Raw genomic sequence first — 16,619 nt, 5'->3', positions numbered from 1 at the left:
TCCGTATGTGATTCTTTAACGTAGTAATAAATGTTTTTCCAAATAACGATGTTAGACTGCTCTTCTCCAACTTCGTTATGCCACTACGGTCGTGTGCGTAGAATAATAAGATTTCATAGTATAATGATGGAACATTGGTGCATGAAATATATATGAAATAAAATTTCTTCAAGGAAGATATTTTAATAAAAAAATCATTCGGGATAGGTGAACATAAAATGATTTTTTTTTTAACTTTAAAACATTTGGTAACATTATATATTTTTAATATCTAATTGAAAACTGAGTGAATTTGTCTATAAAGATTGATGGATTCATTTTCAAAACTTGGAACTCAAATAAATTAATTATGATCTATTTTCAGCAATGTTCTGCTAATGTTACAAATCTGTTTGTAAAAGATGAACGAAAAAATTACTTGATTCAGGATTTTTCCATTATAGTTGTGATATTATAGTTTTACCGAAAAACTATCTATGGAGCACAACTAGAAGAGTTGTGTTTTACCGAAAAACTATCTATGGAGCACAGCTAAAAGAATTAGGTATGTGTTCTCAACACACACCTAAACATTACTAAAATTATAAGGGAAAAAATATTTTAAATTTATAATTATTTATGAGGTAATTTCCATTTCAATATATCAATCTTTTGTTGAAACATTTTCTGTAAAAGTGTATCGATAAATACAGGGTGTCTTGAAATAGAGTGACGATTTTAAAAAAGTTCATAACAGGGAAACGGTTTTGGTTAAGAAAAAGATTCTTGCAGCAAATTCTTAGGCAAGGCATAAATTTTTCTTACATCGCTTTGGTTTTAATTCAAAAAGTTATCAATAGATGACGCTGCAGGCAGTAAAATTTTGTAAATAAAGGAATAATTGAAAATTCCATCGCTATTTTTTGAAATACCGGGTGTCCAATAAATTTGTAAATACTTTAAAAATTCATAAAAATTGAAGGAATGAGTATATTTTAATGCGGTTTGCGAAACTGTTATTCTCATGAAGGGGGATTTTTTTTTCATACAAAAAAAAAGAAATAGTTCAAAAATTTGTCGATAGAGGGCGCTAAACACAAGCAAAACATACAATTCTGCGGGAAAAAATACTTTTATTTGCATGCAAGCAATTGTTTACAAGCATATAACACCAGTACTACAGTACTTGTTCTATGTGTCGGCCATCACCACAAATAACAGTTTGGAAGCGCGAGACAACACTGGTAACTGCATCATACAGCATATCCGGATGAATGCATGAGATTTTGTGGCGAATGGCTTCCTTTAGCTGCACTAACGAAGTTGGCCTATGGCGGTACACCCGAGACTTAAGATAACCCCATAGCCAAAAATCAAGGGGTGTTAAATCTGGTGAGCGTGGGGGCCATTCATGTGTAAAGTGACGGCTGATTATCCGTTCTTCAGTAAACGTTCTTCTCAAAAATGCCTTCACTTCGGTGTCGATGTGAGGAGTTGCTCCGTCTTGCATGAATGTCACTGTGTCAAGGGCATCGTGTTCCAATAAGGACGGTATCACTTCCTTCTGTAACATTTCCAAGTAACTTGTTCCATTAACTGAACATGTCTTCCATCCTGCTTTTTTACAGGGCTTTTCAAAGAAAAAAGGGCCTACAATAATGGATGCAGTTAAACCACACCAAACAGTAACCCGTGGTGAATTCAGGGGCTTCTCAGTGTAAGCATGTGGATTCTCATGTGCTCATATTCTACAGTTATGGGAATTAACTCCTCCATGCAAAGAAAAATGAGCCTCATCTGTCCACAATATTTTCAGCAGCCATCGCGGATCATCTTCAATTTTCGCCAAAGCCCAATTTGAGAATTCCAATCTCTTAGCTGTATCATTTGGTAAGAGTGGTGTAGCGATTGCAATTTGTATGGGTACAATTGCAATACGCCATGAAGGATACTTTACACCGAAGTCTTTGGTATACCAGTTATTCGTGCCACTTCTCGTGCGCTACCGACTGCACTTGTAGACTGTTCCCTTAGCGTGTCCATTTGCGAAGAGACATCGGGGGGTACGGACTGTTGTTAAACGAGGTGCACTACTGCGTGGCCGATGACACAATCTTCCAGTTTCTTCGAAACGGCGAACTAGGGAAATAAGTTCAGCAGGAATGATCGGACCTGAACCTTTCTTCAATTTTTTATGGGTCCTAAACTTTCGTAAGGCTTTAGCCGCCGATTCGTTGCTGACATAAAACAACTTTACCAATAGTGCTCTATCCACCAGTGTCAACATCTTAATAAAAACCTTATGCAAACCTTTAGAAATGATGTGTCAATCACTCACTCTGCCTTTCATAAGACTTTAATTTGCATATTTCCACTGATTTTCTTGTGTGAAGCGCCCTCTATTGACGAATTTTTGAATTATTTTTTTTTCTGTATCAAAAAAAAATCCCTCTTCATGAGAATAATAGTTTCGCAAACCGCATTCAAATATACCCAGTCCTTAAATTTTTATGAATTTTTAAAGTAATTACAAATTTATGGGACACCCGGTATTTTTATAAATGGAAATCACAGTACAATATTTTCATGTTTCTCAAAATCTTCCTCTAAAAAACGAAACGCTGTTCCCTCCTCTGCTGCTCGTCGAGTCACAGAATACTTTAATTACACCGAAGAACCATTACATTATAACCACCCTCCATCTATAACAATGGGCTCTCCCAGGAACAAAATCACTGCGCATACTAGGCTGATGTTAGAGTATATAAAGAGACTGCATTATATTTACAAAAATTGAGCGATTAGCGAAATAATATTAAAAGCAGCAGATTTATAAGATTACAATAAAGGTCAAATTGTTAAGGCTCGGTGACTGGGAACATCAATATCAGATACGTCACGTTTAGTGGGCTGTTCACGAGCAGTTATTATGAGCACATATAGAAAGTGGTGTATGGATGGTGAAACGACAACTCGCCGGCCAACGGTGTGTCGTCCACTGCGCATTGATTTCAAAGGAGAGTGGATATTGCTACGCATTACTCGACGTGACCGAAGAGCTCCAACAGCCGAAATCACCACCACCTACAACAGTGGCAACCAAGGCAGTGTTTCTCAACACACTTTTCAGCGTACATTGTTGCGTATGTGCCTACACATCCGGATGCCGACGCATGTCCCTGCACTGACATCACGTTACCACCAGTTGCGTCTGCCATGGGCCAAGAAACATCGGAATTGGACATTAGAAGAATGGAAGAAGGTTGCATAGTCCGACGTATCACATTTTCTGATCCATCACATCGACGTGCGTGTGCGAATACGCCGATTTCCAAAGAAAACTCTGATTCCCGGATACACAGTTGGATGGAGACAAGCCGGTGGCGGGAGTATTATATTGCGGTCAATGTTTTCATGGAGCACATTAGGACCCATAATCTCCATAGAACAATTCCCGAAATCTGTGCGCTACGTCAACATCGTTGCAGATCAGGTTCACTCATTCATGGCAATATTATTTCCTTCTGGAGATGGTGTTTACAAACAAGATAATGCATCATGTTACCATGTCTGTCACCTGTCGAATTGCCAGGGAGTGGTTCGAGGAACATTCCAATGACTTTCAAGTCATGTCTTGGCCTCCCAATTAATCTGACATTAATCCCAAAGAGCACTTATGGTCCCACATGTAAAACCTAATCCATGCTGTGACGCTACCCGTGACAGTATGTCACGTGAGGGAATTGCAGGGCTAGTTGGTGGGCACTTGGTACCAGATACCTCAGACTACCTATCAGCACCTTATGGAGTCAATGCCTCATCAGGTGCTGAAAGTTTTGTGGGCTAAAGGAGGTCCTGCATGTTATTAACAGGGTGGTCATAAAGTAATGGCTCTTTTGTGTAAAGTGGAAAGAGAAAAACGAGGAAAACAATAAAAGAAACCTGCAGCACCATCTATTGAAAAATCTTTGAATTTAAACCAAAAATTGTAGGAGGAAAAATATATGACATGTCACATTGATATACTACAAGAATTGTTTTTTTAACCTTAACCGTTTTCCTGTTATGCGTTTTTGAAAATCATCAGTCTATTTCAGGACGCCCTGTATTTTTGATATTTTGTGGCACAAACATTATTATTAGTAAATTTGTCAATTACATTTCTTTTTCATAACTGCCTAGTGAAAATATTTCTCAGAGAGAACTCATTGGTTAGGTTTTTTATAAAACGCTCTCATACTCACAGTTTTGAGGTAGTTGAGTACAGTTCTACCTTGTGGCCATGGCTGAATTTTTGAGCAAGATCGAACACCGAAGCGAATCGACTCGTTCATCTTTTGCAGGGCTCTGCTGATGAGGCTAATGGAATCATAAAGCAACGCTACTTGTGTCTGAAAAAGAAAGGAAAATTATCAACCTTTTAAAAATAATAACTTTTTTATTGATCTCACGCAATCATTAAAAGAATAAAAAATAAATACAAGTAACAATAAAATTAAATATATATTTTCAACTGACTTTGTTGAAAAGTATACTTAATATAATCTTTTCAATGAAATTCAAGAAATCGCTTCGTTAAAGAAATTGCGTAACACAAAAAATTACTTTCACTTGTTTACAAGTAATTATAAGTGAAAATTTATAACCCTTATAGCATAAAAAATTTATACTTCATTTCCACTTTTAGTAATAAACTAAATTATCATGTACACCAATACTATCAGGAGCTCCTCAAACATGGGGATGAGAAGTTATGGTGAATGGGGTTTCGCCATTCTAGTACATAAATGATCGGTTACACTCTACCGATTACGGGGCATATAACCTACAAAAGGGGTGCTGTATCGTGGCCTTTGATGGTCCTTAGATTCAATCTTAGTTCCTGCCATTGCAATTGCAGCGGTCCGGTCATTCAGTTTCTTCCATGTGCCTTCCAGAAGGGTCTGCATATTTTTCTGTGTTTATTTTGCACAGCATGAATTCAGAAAATTATGCATTAACACTATTTAGAATGTGATGAGAATTCTCTCACATTGGCAATGAAAGCATAAAGAAGTATTAGTGACTTAGTGCTAGAAAAAGTAGAGACCATTAAGTAGAGAGATAATAACTATTGAGTCAATATTTGCGCATTTCTTAAGAGAATGATTAATATATACTTTGCAGCACATGATAGTTACATAACTATAGTATATAAAAGAATAAATGTGTTTCTTCCCCAACTTTTATGTATATTTTCGTATGTCACATCCAACGATAGTCCAGCTTCTTTCTAGATTGATGCCATTACATTCATTTTATTTACCTTTTGTTCGGTTTGATCTAAAATTCTATGCTAATCTTTAATTTTTATAATTAAATTGTATAAAAACATTTGTTATTCCTTTTCTGTTGTTTTTAATCTATAAAGATCACGTAAACATGTAGAAAAAAGAATGCACGATATACTGTTTGTTGTAAAATTATTTATTATCTATCTTTAAGTAATTAATTAAGATTTCATTGCAATATACCATGAATTATATATTATACAAATTCATCGCCACATTTATCAAAGTAATTATGTAATCAATTATTAATCAAAATTTAATTCAAGTTTGAATCAGAAAATATGATAATACAATACAATTATCATATCGTCAAGCACACAAACAAAAGTTGAAAGCTTATAAGAAAGTGAGTGAAAAATTGGTAACAAAATTCCATCATAAATATGAAAAAATAGCAGTTAAAGTAAAAGCGGGTAAAGGCATTTGTCCTACAACGAAGATTTCTTATATAAAATAAAAAAAGTTAAAGAAGCAAGCGAAATTCCGCTTTCAAGATTTTAAATCGTGGCAACGGTACACGCAGAAAAACAAGAGAATTTCATTTTCCTAAATGTTTGCAGAATACGTATTTTTTCTGACAAATTCTGAAACGTTGTTTCTTTCATGTCTTCTTTTCGCTTCGTTGCGATTTCACATCCATCACTGTCAATGAACTTGTGACAGCCTTTTAAACCAAAGGCGACTCCTCACAGAAACCACTTGTCGGATTTCAGCAACAAAATGGACACTTCTCTGAACACTCTGAGACTAAACGGTGATTTCATAATAGTCGGAGTCGATGAGTTTATTCAAAATTGACGGGATTTCTGTACCAAGCAATAAAACTATTCGTTTCTGAAATTTATCGTAAACATTTAACATTTACTGTTTTTACGTATAAAATAAAATGAAAATATGCTAACTGCTTTTTTATAATTTACATATATAGAGAGTAAGCATTTTAATCTTCAAAATACATGATGAGGTAATGTTGGAATTTAATTTTTAATTTTCCCTTACCATAAAAAGGCTTTTTGGAGTTATTTCAGTGTGATCATAAATAGCACAGTTAAAAACGGAAAAAAAATAATTTGGTTACATTTGGTATGATATTTTTTTATATCTGTAAACGATATTCTTTATATTTATCTTTGATATCTTTCAACCAAAATTGCATGTTTGTATCAAATTTTGGATGCGAGGAATACTACTTATCTGCCCGTCCTTGAGCTTTTGTACAGATAATTCAAAAATTAACTCGATTGGTGAAATTCGGAACACATTTTTATGGCCGAAAGTGCAGATTTAAATCTGAATTTTGATCAGATAGGACTGTTAATTGGCTGTTAATCTTATTTGTATGTTTTTATGCTCATCATATAACTTTCGCTTTTTCGAATTTTAATTAAGGGTTTAATTCGAAAACGCAAATGCTGTGTCGATGAGAACTCTTATCTAGTACTGAAACGTAAATTAATATCAAATTGTACATAAGTATTTATCGTATATGGTTCCAAACATATATTAATTTCTCTTATCTCTCTATGAACATTCATAAAAGAGTATCGTAGAAGATAGTGGCAGATATATTCAGTTACATTTGATCACGTCCTTTAAACAGCTCTTTGTAATCTCAAATGTTGGGAATTTGAAATATTAAAATCCTGACTTATGCTTAACCGGAATCAATGCGGTTGGGGAATTAGATAGCGCATGATTATTTTCAACGTGAGAATTGAATGATGCTTCTAAGAGAAATTATCAATGATCTTAATTATGCTCATTTGAAGTGAAGCTACTAATATCACATTCTAGAAGGGTTTCTTTATTGAAGAGATTAATCTTTAATTTTTCCTTTTCATTAATTATTTATATTCAGCTAAAACATCTTTAAATTGTAAATTAACTTTAAATTAGTTCTTAAAAGAGTAAAAAAACGTAAAATTTCAGCTAACAGGAGATTAACCAAGGGTCTACAACTTCTTAAATTGAAAATTGAAAATGATAAATAAGATGAGAAAAATAAGTCCCCAAAACATTAAATGGTACAGAATCCGTGATGCAGAAATTATAAAAATCAGCATTTTGATTTATACAATACTGAGGAAATCTAATAAAAACAGAGTTCCATTTTTTTTATTTAATCATTACATTCTGGTTTTCTTTCTTAAACAACACTAAATAGAATGCCTATAAAGTATTTTAAATTCAAGTTAAAATGAATATCAATAACACTTAGCCGTTACGTTTGTTTTCAGATTGCTTTAAATTCACTTTAATTATGCAATTGTCTTTCTGTAAGTAGTTTATATCTACAGTAACAAATATATTTGAATTGTTTAAGTGTTGAAAAATACAAAATAATGATTGTTTCCATTTTTCCACCGAAGAGAATACCACTTGAATGATTAAAAAATATTATTGATGGTTATGTCCAACAAGCTATTTAAAAATTTCTTTAAATATAATTAAAAATTCAAAGAGTTTTCAGTTTGCTATATTTTTAGAGTATTTAAAGTTCCAAAGCATCGTTACTTCTTTTTAAATCTGCCATCTATTAGCATTCAAGCTGCGATAAAAATTTTTACAAAGCTATCTTTTTACTGATGTTTAATATACAACTCTTTAGTGGTACAGTTTGTAGTTCTAGTTATTTACAAATTGATAATGAAATATTTTAAATTAGCAAGGAATTTAAATTTTTGTTTATAGTCAATAAACAATAAAAAGAATAGTATGGTTCCTAGAAAATAATACTCATTAGGGATTTTACTTTAGAAATGGCGAGATCCAATTTCTTCACAATATTTTCTTCTCAAACTGCATCACATGATCTCAGATATCATAGAAACATTCCCGGTATTCAAGTATTTGTAAACAAATTGCTTTTTTAAATTTGAATAAGACAAATAAACTTATATTATAGAAAGGGCAGTATTTTAAAGAATCATTATGACATAAAACTGTCACTGATATTTGCTAACTATGTTGGTTTATGCTAACCGAGTTGAAAGGACGCTGATTGAAAAAAAAATAAAAAAGAATATTCCACATCTGAAAATAGCGAAGCAATGACACGTAGCCTAATTTGTATTTTATTCTGTCTTTGATTTCATATGCGATTGTCGTGAACACGTAAGACTAAATATATTCACATGCATAAAATTAGTGGTACTTTCTTTCTAAATAATAAAAATTAGCGACTAATCCGTGGTGAATCACAAGAATAGAAATTGAAAAATTAAAAAAAAAATATAAAAGAATAAAAGATTAGTTTTATATGTGATCTTAAATAAAATTAACATTATCTTCTGTTTAGTTATTTCATCAATTACTAATTCTACGCTAATCTTCTGAATGAAGAAATGTCTCTCCGTTACGACTTTTCATTTTGCTTTTAAAATCTTATTCAAAATAAATTACACTTTTTTCATATTTCACTCATTTTATTACAAATATATAAATTAAAGAATGTAATTATAAAAGTAAAGTGGGTAGGTAATTGGAAGCATTGATTAAAAAAAAAAAAAAAAAAAAAAACGAAGGAAAAAGAAGGCATACATCTATTTGGAAGTAAAAGCATGTTAATAATAGAGAACTGATTTACTTAATGATTAAGGGGGAAAAGATAATAAAATATGAAGCAATTAAACATATTATAACAGAATAGGAAAACTAAAATCTCAAGCAATTTGGGTTAACTAAGAGAGCCAACATAGAAACAGTTAAAGAAATGAATGTTATAATTTATTCGGCTTTATCTTAACTATTACATAAAAATTCCTTTTAAAAAATATTTAATAGCTATATTCTAATAAAATTACTAAGTATTTATCTTTATAAAAATTAACTTTTTTATCTTTATAAAAATAACAATTTATAGTTAAAAAAAACATATATGAATACTAATTACTTTCTTAGATTTTTCTGAAAACTAGACAAATATTTGCACTAATAAGAAAAGCAAACACCAGGATGCGAATAAGAAAAATAATTTGGAACAGCAAACAAAACACTAAAGAGTTCCTTTCTTTGAGAACTAGCGGCAATAAAACTAATTGAAAGGGAAATTATCATTGAGTTCTGAATAAACACAAATGGATTCTTGCTATTAAGTATGATTTATGTTAAAACACTATGAGATAAAAATATATAGTTCAGCAAACTATATATATAGTTTTAAAATAAACTAAAACTATTGCTAAAGAAGCAATCATAAGAACTTTTAGTAGACTGAAATATATTATTTTGAATAAAGTCAGTTGTGATGCACAATTTAAGTTGAAGAGAACAACTTTATTGTCATATCTCTATACCATGAAATTTAGAATAAAAGAGAAAAAAGAATAAAGATAAGTAAATGGGAAAAGGAGAAATCATTTCAAAGAATGCCTATCCATTTCTGCTATTGAAATCTAAACACTGCATGCATCAATGGTACTTATTTAAATGTTAAGGGCAATTGATATACTATTTTGCATTCTAACTATTTATTATTTATATGCATTATAACTTTAATACCTATTGTATGCACATATTATATTTATTATATACCTACTATGCTACACCAACAAAATTATATTTACTCTTTTTAGTTGTGACATTAACTTTCGTGAATGTATTCTTATTCTTTGAGATCTGAAATTCTTATTTTTGAGATCATAGCTATTAACTGAGTGGTTAGTATGTTCTAAATGGTATAGTATATTTCTAATCATTTTAATTTCCTGAATATTTAATTTTAATATGAATAAATTATATACATATAAACAATGGGAATAAGGATAATCATATATTGATCTGAAACACTTATTCACTAATAATAATATGTGTGTAGTAGATCCCGGTTTCCCTCATTTTAAATTATAGATTTTAAAAATTGATTTTGCAGTTCTACAAGCATAACGAAATAAGAAGGGAAAAAAACATGCTCTAGAAATTTGCAATATTATTTTACAAAATGCTACGGGATATAAGATATTCGTGAAAATTTTGAGCCCTTCTTAGCACTTATATTCAATGCTATTAGATACATTTTTTTTAAAAAAATCCCTTTTCTAAACCGAATAAATTTACAATAAGTACTGAACTTTGTTAAATTAATCGAATTTTTATTGTTATATATATATTTGTAAGAATATTATAATTAACCTGTTCTGGTGGATAATTAAATCCTTTACTCAGAAAGGCAATTTTCGACATATCTGCAAACTTCCTTACTTTCTCAACACTCTATCAGCAGCATTTACTAAGCTTCTGCAAAGGTAAAGTTATTCTTTTAAATGATGCAATTTTCACTATTAAAGTTTTATAATTGTTTGTAAAAATAGATAATGATTCGATAAATCCTACAAATAAGTAAATATAGCCCTAATGACTCAGGAAAGAAATGCGATTAAATTCAAATAAATGGATATGAAAAAAGTAACATTGCTTATATAATATTATATCCCAAATAGAATACCTTTTTCATCGCAATAGTTTAAAGAAATACACGATAAAATCGTGTACATAATCAACATGAGGAAAAAAAATCTAAGATGAACTATATGAATGAAAATAATGGTAATAGCTATCGAAATGTAGTAGTGAAATAAATTTAAATCATCTAAAGCTCTTGTCTCATATGAAAAGCATAAATCATTTCGTCAAATATAACCTTAGCGGTTGTTTTGTGATTTTTTTTTCCATTTACTTGTAGACAACATCAAAAGTAATTTTCACTGATATTGTGAGAAGTAGCAAACATAATAATATTCCATACTGTTTCAAAAATTTTCTTTTTCACTTTGTAACCAGTATTCGTCAGGTGTAGATAAGAGGGAAATCCAAAGAAAGTTGCCACATACATTCCAGCTTTCACATAGTGAACTAACTCTTTGTACTATAGCCTGGAAATGGAATGGAAGAATAATATATCTTGTTCTTATCCCGGCGACCTAAATGAAGAGGAGAACGTAAGAAAGGGAATCGAATTTTTTTGTTATTCTATTTATGAAATGATTTCTTGAAGGTTTGTTTTAGCTTGGGAATTTTCATCCCTATAAGCAGCAGCCACTTGAAATACTACTAAAGAAGTCAATAACCGATGAAGGCTTCACTGGGTTTAAAATCTGTCACTTATTGCTATTTGCGAGATATGGATAAAGAGTTACTTCATTCTCATCCCAATTAAAAATAATATTGTAGATATTTTTACTCTGATGTAAAAAGCATAGATCGCAGCTCCGAAGAAGGTGCAGCTTGTACTTGTTAAATCCATGTACGTAGTCATGCCGTAATTTTGCAATTATAATAAGTACAGTAACAATGCATCGATCTCTTAACATAAATTCTTTCATATAAGTTCTAGTAATAGTAAAAGCTCTGAAATTTCATTACAATAAAGACATTCTATTTGCACTAGGATGATGTGATCTTGACTTGACGTTGATTGGTTATATTAAGTCTTATAGGGCAAAAAGAGATAGTAGCAAAGACTCTTATGGCCAAAATATTTGACATAAACATAATTCTTTTTATAACAAGAAAATCAGAATTCTGTCTCACACGCAGAATTCACGCCTTATTAGTATTTAGCCTCGCAGCATTCTATACTGACCAGCTTAAGAAACATGCGGGGGGGGCAGGGCTCGTATTTTTAATAAGAGGATATTTGATGACGAATGGAATTTTTTTTTCTGAAACACCTAATTGTCATTTTATATAGTGAGGTATATATAAAAATCTAATAGAACAAATATTCAAACTCAAGCATCTGTCAGTAAATAACAAAATTCTTTTAATGAAAATTCTTACTTTCTACACCTCAAATTATATACTTTCTTTTAGTCTCAAGATCATATTTTTAATTAGAAAAGTATTTGGAATTCAAAAACTTTTTGTGATTTCTGCTCTTTTGCATCTCTTCATCCACACCACTGGTAATAATTCATCAAGGATAGTGACTGTCTAGAACAGGATCTTCCTTTCACTGAATGGATGTTCATTATTTCTGAAAGATAGCTTGATTAAGTCGATTCCCATGGCAGTCAGACAATTGTCTTCCTATTCTAACGTTTAAACCCGCAAATAGTGAGTGAAAACTGTCATTTGGGAAATGATAAGTCTTTCTTTTCTGAACAATGAAATGAAAAGTGGGGAATGACTTAACTAGCAGCGTTCTTGGTCCCGTAGGAAGACAATTTAATTTCAGTTACTTCATTTTAAAATAATTGGAATAATGGTGGAGTTAGAATTATACTGAGATGCATTGATTGTTAAAGTAATTGAATTCTTTTGTGATATTTAATTATTCTTGAGATTTACTCCTCGTGGATATTTTATATCTTAAGGGGGCACTTTTGAAAATTATTCAGTCAAGGTTATGAAATTTTTTATGCAAATGTATTAAAATATAAATACGTCAAATTTCTTAAAAAAAACATTTTAAAGCGAAATATATATCTTTTAAATTTCTAAATAATACATTAACATTAAAAAAAATCAAAATATTCCAGGCAACTTAATTTTTAATTTTTCTTTTTTTTTCCCTTATTATTCCGTGTAAATTTATTCGGAACAATTATACGTATAATTTTGTAATTCCATTAAAATGGTAGTTTTTTTTTAAATAATTTGATTCACACTTAATGATTTTTCATGGGGGGGGGTTATGTTTTTCTGAACTAAAATTGACTTTTAATGAACTAAAAAAAACTCGAAATATAAAATGCATACCCCTCTCTTTTTAATGTTTGACCGAAATCTTTATTAACTATTTCATTTAATTTCTTCAAAAATTAAGACACCTGGAACATCTCAAAGATATTTAAATCTAATTACAATAACATTTTGAGAAAAGTTATTTAGATGTACATTTTTTCCTTTTAACTTTCAGATAGTGAACAATACATTTTATAATACTATTTTAGTTGAACATAAACATATATTTTGGGGATGAAATGATAAAAATAAAATTTCTTTTCGTCCATTTTTGCTTATTCACAGACCACTGTCCCTTTAAGTATTACTTCTAAATTTCGCAATGGGAATTGAAATTTATAATTAATAATTGCAACACTAAATGATTAGACATTAAAAGCTAGTTTCAAAAATTTAATTTATACTGTAAATAATAATAATAACAGTGGTTATCTCTAATTCCCTTGAAATATGTAACAATATTTTACTCAACTCCAATTTATTTATTAAATTTATTAAAAAAAATGTACTTAAATTTTTTGTTCCTACATTTAATAATTTGCGTAAAATATTAAAAAAAAAGCCAACCAGATGAAAAATATTAGATTACTAAACATTATGTTATTGTATTGATAGTCTTATTTTTACTTCAAAACTTTCAAATAGTGCTATGATAGATGACATTACATATTTTTAAAACCAACAAATCTTAATATTCATAACATGCATCTTAACATTCACAGTTTTCCGTCATAACTTGACGTAAGAATATTGCATAACAATTATTTATACCATTTTAAAATATTAAATATATTTTTAATGAAACTTATTTATGTAATTTTTTATACGTTTATGACAAACTTTGGAAATATATGTTCACAAAATTTGGAATAATAAATTTTATGATAAAATAGGTTGAGCGAAGAGTGCCTATGATTTTAAAAAGGATGGTAAAACTGAAGTTGTTGAAAACAAATCCAATATTAGGTTTTGTAGAACTAGATTTCACCAGGCAAATAAAAGACGTATGTGTAGCGAAAGTCTTCACATCAGAATAAAATCATTTAACAGTGTGATTTGATAATCATTTGTATGTTTTGAACATTTTAAGTATAATTGGGCAGGTTGAAACGATGCAACTAATGTGAAATAGAATATATGTTTTTATATCTCAATTTCAATTAAATTTCTTTCTATTTTGCTTTTAAATCTTTGTATTACAAACGAAAAAGTTTCAGTTGAGATGTTGAAGATTTCATTTATTTCCTTTTCACACTATTCATATAATTCTTTGGACATATATTCATTTTATTGCATAGTTTATACAACTTTTTATATAAAAGATATGAAATAATTATAATTATTAAGGTTTATACAAATACAAAATTTTAATAGTTCACCACTTAAAAATTCATATTTCATAACAGTGTATATGCAACCTTTCATGTTGATATAGAAGCTCCACTCTATGGGAGATGAATGGAGAATGTGCGTTTGTGTTCGCACTCTACAAGATCTTCAGGCGCTTGATCAGGATTTAATACATTTAGTACATATATACGCTAAAAAGTGAAAATGCAGCGTTTTCCTTGATATTTTAATTGTCTGAAAATTAAATAATACTTTGTTTGCCTTAAAATTATATATATTAATTTATTTTCAGTATAATATTTTCTAAATTTTGATAATTTTCGAAACATTTTTTTTTTTTTTTTGCAAAGTTTATAGCAATAGTTATTTTATAATGACATTCAAAACATCTATATAGATTCGTTAAATATCAAATCTCGCGATTTTCTCTTATCGTCTAGTCTCCAAAGGTGGCTCACACATTAAAAAGAATAATACAGATATTTGTCGTATGGTATACCTAAATTAATAAGAAATAAAACATGTGAATTTTTATTATCGTTAATAAAAGAATGTCTGTCTGTGTGTGTTTTGGCACTGAACAAGGCAAATCGTTTGGCCTTGATGTAAAAATTTGGTACCTATGTACATTTAAAGGGAGGCATGTGTACTTCAGATTATTTTTTTATGATCAATCAATTAAAATAGCACGGCTTTAATACTTGTCGTGGATTGACGCTGCTTAAAATATTTTCTTAAGCGTATCAGTTATGAATAATATATTTAAAGGAAAATAAACACAAACCAATATTTCAGCTAATCAAATGCTCACCAAAAGAGGTTTAGTAAGTAAATAATGATTATTTTTTTCTATTAGCTTATAGGTATTTCGTATTATCATATTCTAGACAAAAAATCTATTATAAATATCAATATATATGGCCAAAATGCCAGCAAAAACCCAAATAAGTTACTCTAAATCAATTGCCCCCTTCAACAAATTGTATCCACAGCTTAATGTAGCTTGCTATTTTCTCAATTCAACAATGACTAGTTCAATTCATGAACGAGAATCTCGGCAGAATAAATAGCCTGCTGTATGTGTTCATTAATCAACAGTGTTTCGAGATAAACAAACGGATTACAGAGTTTTCGGGTCAGATGCCAATAGAATGAAAAGCAGGCAAGTAATGAGTTGCGGAGCATTCCGGATCGATACTGCGGCTTAGAATACTTTTCAAGAGCGTCTCAGATCATTCTTACATGTCTTAGAGATTTTAAAGATATCGTTCTCGCTCGAATGGAAACATCTTGTGCGAGTGACAGTTTTCGTGAGGTCTGCGTCGTCTGGCAGTTGTCGTTATTTTGAACATTTTCAATTAGCAAGTAAAGTGGGAAAAGACTAAAATGAATATTTCAAACTCTTAAAACAAACTTTAAATGTTGTATTTCTTAATATTTGGACATGAATTGAAGTTAAACATAAGTTTATGAGCTGTTGCGATGTGTCTTCCGTCGAAACTTTTCAAGTGCTAGTTATAAGCACGGACTGTCATTGCTCAGTAAAAATATATTTATTCTAATATCGCAAAAATATTTTGCTTTAAACATAGTTTAACTACTTGAAATAATAATGGGTTTGATTTCTTTTTAATTAATAGTTTTTAAATATACAAAAAAATTCTAGAAGATTTTAAACTATTTCATATTTTTTTTAAAATTTTGCTAAGAAAAATGTTGCATATATTTTTGTAAAAAAAAATATTAACAGCCAATCTTTATGAATAGATTTGAAATACCGGTATCACTAAGACGAAATAATGTGTATTTACAGAATGTGTATTCTGTGTTCTTTGATTTTTAGCAAAATTTAATATTTTAAAAATTCTCCAATTTCAAATTCATTACAGAGTTTCCTTTCTTCTTTAATTCGGATTTTACTCTGTTAGTAAAAAAAAAGCGAATGCGTATTCCTTTAACACAATTCGGATTAAAATAATTTCAAAATTTTGTTAATGGGTAAAATCTTTAAAAACATTGTTTCTTGAATTTCAAATCGTTACGGACTTCAGCACTGTAATCCAAATGCGTAGCTTAAAGCAGAGTTTTGAGAAGCAACATTTCTAGTCAAATGGTTGCGTTATGAAAGGTATTAGGAAGCCTTTTTTTTCACTAATTAAAAAAATGATATATTTCGGCATTAAGAAAAGTAACACCTTCGCAATTGACAAAAATATATCTTTTATATTTCTTTCATAAACCTGTGTAATTGTGAAAACTATTTTCATTAGTGGATCT

General features: G+C 30.1%; 1 protein-coding gene across 1 annotated transcript in view; it reads right to left on the bottom strand.

Moving 5' to 3' along the window:
* The window catches only part of LOC129962014 (glutamate receptor ionotropic, kainate 2-like), a 220,625-nt gene that overhangs the window by 76,727 nt on the left and 127,279 nt on the right, over window positions 1–16,619 (bottom strand). Inside the window, exon 7 of the mRNA XM_056075680.1 lies at window positions 4,224–4,370. Within this exon, the coding sequence (XP_055931655.1) occupies window positions 4,224–4,370 (147 nt within the window). The remainder of the gene's footprint in view (window positions 1–4,223; window positions 4,371–16,619) is intronic.

Source organism: Argiope bruennichi, chromosome 2 (genome assembly GCF_947563725.1).
Source record: "Argiope bruennichi chromosome 2, qqArgBrue1.1, whole genome shotgun sequence".
In the NCBI taxonomy this organism is placed as follows: Eukaryota; Metazoa; Arthropoda; class Arachnida; order Araneae; family Araneidae; genus Argiope; species Argiope bruennichi.
The sequence above is the reverse complement of the archived record's forward strand: the minus strand, read 5'-3'. Positions and strand labels throughout refer to the sequence as shown.